The sequence below is a fragment of the Natrix helvetica genome (assembly GCF_964273705.1).
Source record: "Natrix helvetica genome assembly, chromosome: Z".
NCBI classification, from domain to species: Eukaryota; Metazoa; Chordata; class Lepidosauria; order Squamata; family Natricidae; genus Natrix; species Natrix helvetica.
The window spans coordinates 9595275-9607377 of NC_138554.1; the positions used below are offsets into that span (position 1 = coordinate 9595275).

Genomic DNA, 12103 nt, shown 5'->3' on the forward strand with positions numbered 1-12103 from the left:
GAGCGAGAGAAGGGCATTGTTTTAATGGGTATCCAATCAGCGTCGAGACTAGACATTCGAATCCAACCGTTTCAGCCAATCAGGCTCATGGCGCGGGCTATAAAAAGGCCGACGGACGGTGCCCCGACTTCATTTCGCGGGATTTCAAGGAAGGCTGAGGTTCCAGTGTTGGTGAGAGGATGGCCCGTACCAAGCAAACGGCTCGTAAGTCCACCGGCGGGAAGGCGCCCCGCAAGCAGCTGGCCACCAAGGCGGCAAGGAAGAGCGCACCGGCTACGGGCGGCGTCAAGAAGCCTCACCGCTACCGCCCGGGCACCGTGGCCCTGCGCGAGATCCGCCGCTACCAGAAGTCCACCGAGCTGCTCATCCGCAAGCTGCCCTTCCAGCGCCTGGTGCGCGAGATCGCGCAGGACTTCAAGACCGACCTGCGCTTCCAGAGCTCGGCCGTCATGGCCCTGCAGGAAGCCAGCGAGGCTTACCTCGTCGGGCTCTTTGAGGACACCAACCTCTGCGCCATCCACGCCAAGCGCGTCACCATCATGCCCAAGGACATCCAGCTGGCCCGACGCATCCGCGGGGAGAGGGCGTAAAGACGCGCAGCGGAGACCCACCGACACCCCCCAAAGGCTCTTTTAAGAGCCACCACCTCTTCCTAAAAAGGAGCTGGGATCCGCTATATCCCTCACGCGGAGCAACCGGTAGGAACATTGGATTGAGATCTTAAATCTCAATCTAATGTCTGGTTTGGTTCTGCAACCAAACGAGACAAACGTAGACTTCAACGGATAGCTAGAACTGCAGAAGAAAACATTACTGCCTACCTGCCTTCCATTGAGGTGTACACTGCGTCGTTAAAACGACGCTATTGGCCACTACACACCAGAACAACTAGACACGAGGACAATCCCACCCCCGCAAATGCCATCTGCTTAACTAATTCCCCAAACACCCAATTTACTAAGAATGTTTTCTCTCAGTATTTATCTCTTTCCACTTATGAAATGTTGCTGTGTCTTTCAATTTATGTTTTTATTGTTTCCTAGTACAATTTGATAGCTTATTAGTAACCTTGGCTATCAAGTATTTTTTTATTGATGAATGTATTTTATTTTTCTTTATGTACACCGAGAGCATATTCACCAAAGACAAATTACTTGTGTGTCCAATCACACTTGGCCAATAAAGAATTCTATTCTATTCCAAAGATTCTTGTAGCAAGTTCTGTTCTGAAGTCTATTTTCTATTTCCAGTCCATTTTACAGAATCTTCAATCCTTCATTCTCTTCCCTGTATAGTTGTATCATTTCTTTTGTGATACAGGCACAAAAATCTAGGGATTTTGGGGGCTAGGAATTCTAGCCCCCCAAATGTCTAAAATCTAGGGATCCCCCCCCCCCACCCACCTGCCTTTTAACAAACGAAGTCTTTATGAACAAATAGACCATTAATGGACGTAGCCAACATGTCAATGTGGCAAGCTTTTATCCTTTTAGCTTTTCCACCCCTTATTGCCTATGGAGATTCTCAGTCATCCAGCCAGATCATGATTTACAGATTAACAGTTGGACGGGACCTTTTAGGTCATCCAGTCCAACTCCCACCCCTGCCCAAGCAGGAGACCCTACACCCATGATGGTGTGGAAAGTTATCACCCGGCCCTCTCCCAGAAAAATGAAATATCCTAGGAAATATTGAAAAGGCAGAATATTATATTTCCCTGGATGTGAAAAGGAAGAAACATGTTTTAAATTGAGAATAGCTCCCTGTAGCTTCCTGCCTCCACCCACTTTGTCAATGGGCCATTAAGAAGGCCAAGCCAGTCCCTTTACATAATAAAGAGTTCTCCCCTTCAGCTCTAGGGGGATGGGATTAAGGCATGATAATATTGGCCCTTTACCCAACTCGCCACATGGCATCTGAGAACTCAACCAAACCTGGATTCAAAACGCAGCCTAGAGAGTTGCCCCTGCATGGCTCCATGGGAGTCTGACAACCAAAGACAAGCTGAAGATCAAAGGCCAGAGAGGGCATAAAACCAGGGGCTTTCAGCATCTCAGTCCTTCCTTCTCTTCTCCCCAACATTGAAGCATGTGATCACCTTTTCTGTTCAGGACTCAAGCCATGTGGTCCTGTCCACCATTAAAACCATCTTTCCAAGCAGCCTCCATGTCTCCAGTGTCTTTTCCCCCACTTGGAGCCGAACCCAGAAGGACATTTCTTTCAACAATGGGCGAAGCTAGGGTGGCACACGGAGCCCTTTCTGCAGGAATGCCAGCCATTGCCCCAGGCCAGCTCCACCGTGCATGCATGCACACTTCCCGCCAGCCAGCTGGTCTTCAGGTCCCTACCACACATGCACGGAGGTGGCTTGCATGCATGAGGGATTAACATGTGGTATACGCATGTGTGCATGCCTAGAGGGGAGGGGCGTATGCATGAGAGGTCGCTCACATTGCATTTTGGGGCCTCATGTGGAAACCCATGCCCCGTTTTGGTTTCCAGGTTGGTGCAGGAGGCCTTCCAGGCCCAAAACGGGGCACAGGGAAGGCACAGAGGGGTTAGTTAGTTTGTTTGTTTGTTTGTTTGGATTTATATGCCGCCCTTCTCCAAAAGGACTCAGGGCGGCGTACAACATAAAAAAACATACATCCCAAAAGTTAAAAAAAAATTAAATCCATATCCAAAAAAACAAACCGAATTTAAAAGACAATAAATTTAAAATAAGTTAAAATTAACAGGCCAGGCCGGCTTGCTGGAAAAGCCAACTTTTTAGGGCGCGTCGGAAGGACCGGAGGCCTGGAAAGTCTCCTGCACCAACCTGGAAGCCAAAAATGGTGAGGGGTGGGTAGGGCACAGTGGTGGACTCCGGATCCCGGCGTCCACATGCATCTTGCCATCCAGCAACGCCTCCACAACGCTCCAGCAGCTCAGCAGAGCGTTACGCAGGTGTTGTACGAGCCGTGAGCCAAAGTGCCAAAGACTTTAAAGACTGGTAAGGAGCGCGGGCGAATGGGTGGGCCCTCTGGAGCCATACCCGGTGCTCCAGGCAGGCTCCGGTACCCCCGTACCGGGGCCTACCACCTGCAACCCACCACTGGTGGGACACATGCGCAGAGAGGCGCCAGCATTGTATTTTGGAGTTGTGTGTGCCCATTTGCGTGGGCTTGCCCTTTGGGCACCGGATACCAAAAAGGTACCATACACCATTTCTGACAAATGGCAGTCCAATCTCTTCTTGAAAGCCTCCAAGGATGAAACTCCCACAACTTCCAAAGGCAACTTCTGTTCCATCGATTGATTGTTCTCCCTGTCAGAAATTTATCTTTATTTTCAAGTTGAATCTCTTCTCGATAGGTTTCCATCCATCATTCATTGTCTGGCATTTGAGTGCCTTGGAAAATAGCTTGACCTCAAATATTGAAACCCTGCTATCACATCTACCTTGGTCCTTCTCTTCACTATGGTAGCCATGCCTAGTTCCTGCAACCGTTCTTGATAGGTTTTAGCCTCCTGTCCCCTAATCAGCTTGTTTGCTCTTCTCTGCACTTTTTCTGGAGTCTCAACATCTTTTTTTTTTTTTATAGATGGTGACCAAAGCGGGATACAAGCATTCTAGGCGTGGTCTTTCAAAGGCTTTATAGAATGGCATCAAAAGTGCTTTTTTCCCCCAAGAGGTTGGTTGGTTTTTTGAAGTCGGAGCTGAAGAAGCTTTTTGGATAAAAGTCTGTAGAGCTTCTCAGTCATCCAAAGGTGTCCCAAAGGTGCTTTTTCAGGAGGCAACTGGATTTTCTTGTTTTTTTTCCCCTTTTGAAGACATTTCGCTTCTCCTCCAAGAAGCTTCTTCAACTCTGACAGGATAGTGAGGAATGGATGGATTCCTTGCAGACAGCTGATAAATCCTTCCATTCCCCACTAATCCTGTCCGAGCTGAAGAAGTTTCTCGTCAAAGAAAAATCCAGTGGCCTCTTGGAAAAAAATTACTTTTGAGATCCGGCTTACTTGTTTTGAATTTGCTGAAAATTGTCCTTAGATCTTTTCCTTCTTCATAAAAGCATGCGTTAACCCTTTGCTTCCTTCCATAATAACATGGATGTGAATGTATTGATTGCAATAAAAAAAATATATATTGAAAAGTACAATTTTTCCTGCAAGTATTTTCTTTTTGGTGAGAAAAAGAAGTTTTCTCACCCAAAAAGAAACTACTTGCAGGAAAAATAGTGCTTTTTGACGCTTTGCTTTATTCGCCTGAGGAGAAGTTGCAACATGAGAGAGCCCAACAAACGTATAAAATCGATATAAATACTATTATATTGTAATATAAAATATTAAAACATAACATAAAAGCAAGCATTAGAATTCTATTCTTGAAAAAGGTGGATTCTGTCAGAAGTGGGATTCGAACCCACGCCTCCAGAGGAGACTGCGACCTGAACGCAGCGCCTTAGACCGCTCGGCCATCCTGACTCACGCTCGGCAACCGTGAAGTGTTACTTGCAAATTCTTCCTCTCGCAAATTCACTTCGGCTGATTCCATTCCTTGTTTTTCAACCTTTCTGCGACGTTGGTGGGAAATCTTAGCCAAAGAAGAACGCTTAAAAAAACAACAACACCCTGTAAGGTCGTGTTCTCTCTGCGGTCCGAGCATGAGCCACTCACTCTTTTTTCCGCTTGCGATCTCTTTACCAACCCACCCACCCCCCCAAAAAAATGGGTTGCCCTTAGCATAGCAATTGCTATGTCTGTCCTGGAATCTAGAATAAGGGAAGGAAAAGAAGAGAAAAGAAAAAAGGAGAGGAGAGAAAAGAAAGAAAAGAGGGGGGGGGAGAAAAGAGAAGAAAAAAGAAAGAGAAAAGAGTTAGAGAAGAAAAAAGAAAGAAAAGAAAGAAGAGAAATGAAAAGAGAAAAGTAGGAAAGAGAAGAGTAGAGAAGAAAAGAAAGAAGAGAAATGAAAAGAGAAAAGTAGAGAAAAGAAAAGAAAAAGGAAATTAGCAGAGGATGGTTTCGATCCATCGACCTCTGGGTTATGGGCCCAGCACGCTTCCGCTGCGCCACTCTGCTTCTTGAATGTCATCGCTTCTCCTGAGAACCTATAAAGGAACCGATGCGACACACTGGAAATGGTATTTTTCCCCCTTTTTTAACCAAGTTTTTCGAACCTAAACGTTGCAAAGGATCAATCTCACCGGCCGTGCCATTTCCTCCTCGTTGGCTCTCCCCCGGGAACGGCGCCGATTTTCTTCAGTGCCCATGGGGAAGAAAAACCAATCAGTGGAACAGCTTGCCACCAGAAGTTCATCACTTGAGGTTTACAAGAAAGAACTGGACATTTATTCCAGATTGGTGATGGGTCTTCTGCTTGGGCAGGGAGTTGGACTAGAAGACCTCTAAAGTCCCTCCCAACCCTGTTATTCTGAATTATGTACTTAAAAAGTTCCCTGTTAAGGACATTCAGTGAAGAGCTTTTGGTAACGTCCTCTGTGCCTCTTGTTGTTCATCTCTTTTGGTGGGAAGCCCCCCCCCCCCCGCCCCTAAAGAATAAAATATTTTGGTGGAATATAAAAAGATTTAACTATTAAATCTTTAAATTATATTATATGAAATCTTTAAATTATATTATATTACATATTTTTAATAGAAAATAGTAAGATTATATTTCCCCAAAGGAGAAATGGAGAAACGTGTTCTTAGAGGCAGAAAGCAGCCCCCAAGTCTTTCTTAATAGCCCACAGCACGTAAGGAGATAAAGAGCTTATTGAAAAAGGAAGCCAGCTATCTAGATGGCTACATTCATAAGCAAAGCAAATATCACTGGCAAAAGTCCATTCAATTTTGAAACCCCTTTACAACAATTTTAATAGCTAACAAAAACAAGAGTGATGGGATTAGAGCAAGCAGCCCCTCACTCCCCCCCAAAAAATCTAACACGGGACATAGCCATTAGCCACAATAAGAATTACCCACCACCAGTTAGGCAAAGACACAAGCCCCTTCATTGCACAACTGCCAGTAAACAGTTCAAGCTTCAAAGTCACAGAAACCTATAAAGATCCATCCATTCATTCAACCATTTGGTCAGCTGCCCCAGAACCACATGCTGCCGTTCTGTAAGGAGCCCCAGATCGCTCCTGGGTGAAGGAGTGGAACGTCTGCCATTTTGAACTGATGTAAAGGGATGTGAGGCAACTGGCAGTTGGAATAGAGTTCTTTTCAGCTGAGGAGAGGGAGTAGAATGTCTAACTCCTTAGCACCAGAGAATAGAATAGAATAGAATTCTTTATTGGCCAAGTGTGATTGGACACACGAGGAATTTGTCTTTGGTGAATATGCTCTCAGTGTACATAAAGAAAAATAAAATACATTCATCAAGAATCATAAGATACAACACTTAGTGATAGTCTAGGTTACTAATAAGCTATCAAATTATACCAGGAAACAAATAAAAACAGTATAAATGGAAAGATACAAGCAACATGGTTATAGTCATAAGCGAGGAAAGACAACAGGTAGTTGGAACAGAGTTCTTTTCAAGTGGGGAGGGGGAGTAGAGCTCCTTAGCATCAGAGCTTGTAGTATAAGAAATACTAATGATCTGATGGTCATTTCGAAAACTCCTTTTTTAGCAAGCACCTAGAAACCAAGAGGAACCTACGTGCCAAATTTCAAGTTTGTAAGCTTTACAGTTCTGGAGATTTCGTGATGCGTGGTGGTATTTGCCATAGATGATAGATAGATGATAGATAGATAGATAGATAGATAGATAGATAGATAGATAGATAGATAGATAGATAGATAGATAGATAGATAGATAGATAGGTAGGTAGGTAGGTAGGTAGGTAGGTAGGTAGATAGGTAGATAGGTAGATAGGTAGATAGGTAGGTAGGTAGGTAGGTAGGTAGGTAGATAGATAGATAGATAGATAGATAGATAGATAGATAGATAGATAGATAGATGATAGATAGATAGATAGATAGATAGATAGATAGATAGATAGATAGATAGATAGATGATAGATAGATGATGATAGATAGATAGATAGATAGATAGATAGATAGATAGATAGATAGATAGATAGATAGATAGATAGAGGGAGATGGCAGAGAGAGAGGGGGGAGGGAGAGGGGGGGGAGGAGGGAGAGAGAGACTGATCGATCATTGAGTTACATTGATCCTCAATTATATTTGCTACTTATTGCAAACAATTGATCATCCTAGGGTTGGAGGTTTTTTTTAAACCCTTTAATCTCTAATAATACATTCCCACTGATAGAATCTGCACCGGGAGTCCATCTAAGAAACCCGCAAAAGAAGCTGGGGCGGTATTTACACGACAGGTTAAAAGCTTGAGATGCTTGTTAGCTGGATTCGCTGTTGGCAAAAAGGGTATGGTTGGTTTGCAAAGCCGGTCTGTTTAAGCCTCAGAGGAAGGCGCGGGAAGAGAGAATCAAATCTTGATGCGAGTTGGGCGTGGGAACACAAAAATCCTTTTTTTTTCCGGTACGGGGATAGGTGGAATCCAGTTTGGAGTGGGAGAAAGGCTCGGGTTTTTTTTTTATTATTATTAAATAGGCGAATCGGGAGGCTAAAGGCAACGAAATCAAGAAATAAAATAAATAAAATTAGTCGACGAAGGTGGGATTCGAACCCACGCGTGCAGAGCACAATGGATTAGCAGTCCATCGCCTTAACCACTCGGCCACCTCGTCTCCGACGGTTTCATGCTTGCGTATATTTCTTTTTGATGTGCGAATCTTTGCCAAGCGCTTCTCTTAAATGTCTTCGGGAGATGCCACTGTTTGCAAAACCAAACCAAAGAATTCAATAATTATTTTCTTTTTTTGTGTCTCCTCAAACAGAAAACCCTTTATATGGTCGTTTCCTTCCTGCCACTTATCTCCCTACTTATTGGAGAAAAACTTGATTTATCTATGCGATTCTTTCCCCCTCTCCCATCAAGTTTTTTTTTATAACATATAAAAATTCAATTAAACTTCAATTAAACAGTGTGTTGTCTGGGTAAAAATAGTTTGAGGAGATAGTAATCAACATTTTCCCAAAGTGTTCTTTACATTAGTATTAATTCTATAATAATAGTGATGATGATGATATTTTTATTCATTAAACATGAAGTTCAGTTTACTGTGTTTCATGTTTCATGAATAAAAGTTTATAATAATAATCAATTGCAATAATATTTGTATTCATTAAACATGAAGTTCAGTTGACATATTCACGTTTAATGAATAAAAGTTTATAATAAACAATAACAATAATATTTGTATTCATTAAACATGAAGATCAGTTGACTGAGATTCATGTTTAATGAATAAAAGTTTATAATAATAATCAATAACAATAATATTTTATTCATTAAACATGAAGTCCAGTTGACTGAGATTCACGTTTAATGAATAAAAGTTTATAATAATAATCAATAACAATAATATTGTTATTCATTAAACATGAAGTTCAGTTGACTGAGATTCACGTTTAATGAATAAAAGTTTATAATAATAATCAATAACAATAATATTGTTATTCATTAAACATGAAGTTCAGTTGACATATTCATGTTTAACGAATAAAAGTTTATAATAATAATCAATAATAATATTTGTATTCATTAAACATGAAGTTCAGTTGACTGAGATTCATGTTTAATGAATAAAAGTTTATTTTATTTATTTATTTACTGCGCTTCTAGACCGCCCCCTCTCCCAAAAGGGACTCGGGGCAGTGTACGGTCCATGTAAAGAATACATCACAATATAATAAATAGGTAAAGTTAAATATGGAGGAGGTTAAAAAGAGAGTTAAAAGAACTGTACAGTTAAACAGTATATATAAATATAATTTTAAAACCCCCTAGAAATATCACACAAATTAAATTAAAAGCAATTCCCCTAAAATAACCAGTTAATAATATGTCTACCAGGAGGTAACAGTTATAATTATGCCAGGCCTGCCAGTCGGAACAGGTGAGTCTTCAATTTTTGCCGGAAGGAGCGGAAGTCAGTGGTGGTTCTAATGTCGGGGGGGAGGTCATTCCAGAGGGTTGGGCCCATCACAGAGAAGGCCTACTCCTTGGTGTCGCCCGCTGGCATTGCCTAGTGGACGGCACCAGGAGAAGCCCCTCCCTGTGAGAGCGAATTGGCCGCAGGGATGTGTGTGGGAGGATGCTATCCCGCAAGTAACTAGGTCCTGTGCCATGGAGCGCTTTAAAGATGGTAATCAAAAACCTTGAAACGCACCCGAAAAACCACAGGCAGCCAGTGCAGCTCGCGCAGGAGAGGTGTTACGTGGGAGTACCTAGTACTCCCCATCACAGCCCGCGCGGCTGCGTTCTGGACTAACTGCAGTCTTCGGGCGCGTCCCAAGGGCAGCCCCATGTAGAGAGCGTTGCAGTAGTCCAGGCGGGACGTCACCAGTGTATGAGTGACCGTGCGCAGGGCATCCCGGTCCAGTAGGGGGCGCAATTGGCGCACCAGGCGAACCTGGTGGAACGCCCCCCTTGCCACGGCTGCCACATGGTCATCCATTGACAGCCGGGCATCAAGGAGGACGCCCAAATTGCGCGCCCGTTCCACAGGGGGCAATTGTTCGCCCCCTATGGCCAGCGATGGAATCAGCTGGCTGAACCGAGGTGCCAGTAGCCACAGCCACTCAGTCTTGGAGGGGTTGAGTTTGTGTCTGTTGTCCCCCATCCAGACCCCAACGGCTTCCAAACACCGGGACATCACTTCGACAGCCTCTTTGGGGTGGTTTGGGGTTGAAATATACAGCTGGGTATCATCAGCGTACAGATGATACTCAACCCCAAAACCACGGATGATCTCACCCAGTGGCTTCACATATGCGTTGAACAGGAGAGGCGAGAGGACCGACCCCTGTGGCACCCCACAAGTGAGTGGCCTCAGGGTCGACCTCTGCCCCCCTGTCAACACACATTGCGTCCGGTCGGAGAGGTAGGAGCCGAACCACCGCAAAACGGTACCTCCGACTCCCATCCCCTCCAGCCGGCGCAATAGGATACCATGGTCGATGGTATCAAAAGCCGCTGAGAGGTCTAATAGGACCAGGATAGAGGAACAACCTCTATCTCTGGCCCTCCAGAGATCATCAACCAACGCGACCAAGGCTGTCTCCGTGCTGTGCCCGGGTCGGAAGCCGGACTGGCGTGGGTCTAGATAATCGGATTCGTCAAGATGTCGTGGAAATTGCTGCGCCACCACATTCTCAACAACCTTCGCTAAAAAGGGAAGGTTGGAGACTGGATGATAATTAGCTAGCTCCATTGGGTCGAGTGAAGGCCTCTTAAGTAAGGGCCTCACCACCGCCTCCTTCAAGGCAGTTGGTAAGGATCCCTCACCCAATGAGGCGTTCACCAGGCCCAGAAGCCAGCCTCGAGTCACCTCCCAAGTTGCCAGTACCAGCCAGGAGGGACACGGGTCCATTAAACATGTGGTGGGTCGCAGCCGTCCACGCAATCTGTCCAAATCCTCGGGGGCAACAGAATCAAACTCCTCCCAGAATGGTCTCACAAGACTCACTGTTGACGGCCCGTCCGGTCCACTGAAGGGGGCCCATCCGCTCCGGATCTGAGCGACTTTGTCCTGCAGATATTCCCCAAACTCCTCTGCTCTGCCCTGCAAGGGCGCCCCCCGCGTCCTCTGCGATAAGAGGGAGCGGGTCACCCTAAACAGGGCGGCAGGGCGATTATCAGCGGACGCAATAAGAGTGGCACAATATCTACGTTTGGCCGCTCTCAATGCCACAAGGTAGGTCCGTAAATAGGCTCTTACCTGTGTTCGATCAGATTCGGAGCGTGAGGACCTCCTCTAATAGCAATCAATAACAATAATATTTTTATTCATTAAACATGAAGTTCAGTTGACAGATTCACGTTTAATGAATAAAGTTTATAATAATAATCAATAACAATAATATTTTTATTCATTAAACATGAAGTTCAGTTGACAGATTCACGTTTAATGAATAAAAGTTTATAATAATAATAATAATAATAATAATAATAATAATAATAATAATAATAATAATAATAATAATAATAATAATAATAATAATAATAATAATAATAATATTTTTATTCATTAAACATGAAGTCCAGTTGACTGGGTTCCACGTTTAATGAATAAAAATTGATGATGGTAATAATAATAAGGAAGAAGAAGAAGATGATGTTGATAATGTTTCCTTACCCATTTCAACACACCTCCTTTATATCATTGATCCTTTCCTTATATTTCCCTCTTTCTAACTCCTGTTTTTATCAGCTAACCATTGATAAAGTAAAATAAAATTTAAAAAAAATCCCCAATCAAAAATATTCCGTTTCTTTCTTTTCCTTAATTGTAAGCGTTAGCCTGTTCATGTCTGCACATGCTAATATTTTTTAAAATCCCATTTTCATCTGCTTAAATGATCTATGCAATACTACGATCCCTGTTCTTCATATATACAAGATCCGTGCCCAATTTTTCCGCCGCCGGTTCCATAGTGTAGTGGTTATCACGTCTGCTTTACACGCAGAAGGTCCTGGGTTCAAGCCCCAGTGGAACCAAGTTTTGCGTCCCTTTTGCTTGAAACGGAATTCAGGAATCCGTTTCTGGCTATTTCCCACTGGGAACAAACTCGAGTGGAAAACGATCAGTGGCTCGTGTTTTTTTTTTTCCCCCTCGCGTCTGACACATAAATTTTGAAAAGCCTTTTTTTTTGGCAATCGTCCCAATTCGTTTGCAAAGTTAAAAATATATCTATTTGTTTTTTTAATTTGCAGAATATATGGGGATGTTGCGCTTAGGGATGCCTTTGGCTTGCGTTCTCACGACCCCGTTTCCCGACAAGAAAATGGCAAGGGTAACTCGTGGAAATTCCCTAGAAAAAGGAGATGTTTGGCTTAAAGCCGTGCAAAGAAACGCGTGCAAATTGCGCGCCCACCCTAAAGAAGAAAACTAACTTTGCTGTTTTCAATCGTAGCATTTTAGGGGTCGCCTTGCTTTAGGGGGGGCTTCTGAAAGAGTTCCCGGGTCTTCTACAACTCAAGAAGGCAGCTTTGTCATCAATGTTTAAAAAAAACACGTGGGA

The 12103-nt window shown here is 43.7% G+C and overlaps 2 protein-coding genes across 2 annotated transcripts in view; one reads left to right on the forward strand and one right to left on the reverse strand.

Moving 5' to 3' along the window:
• The window catches only part of LOC309401081 (phosphoribosylformylglycinamidine synthase-like), an 83904-nt gene that overhangs the window by 3071 nt on the left and 68730 nt on the right, over window positions 1–12103 (reverse strand). The window lies entirely within an intron of this gene.
• On the forward strand, window positions 141–643 carry LOC309381895 (histone H3.2). The gene has a single exon (XM_081933210.1). The coding sequence runs from the start codon at window positions 180–182 to the stop codon at window positions 588–590; it is 411 nt and encodes a 136-aa protein (XP_081789336.1). The 5' UTR covers window positions 141–179; the 3' UTR covers window positions 591–643.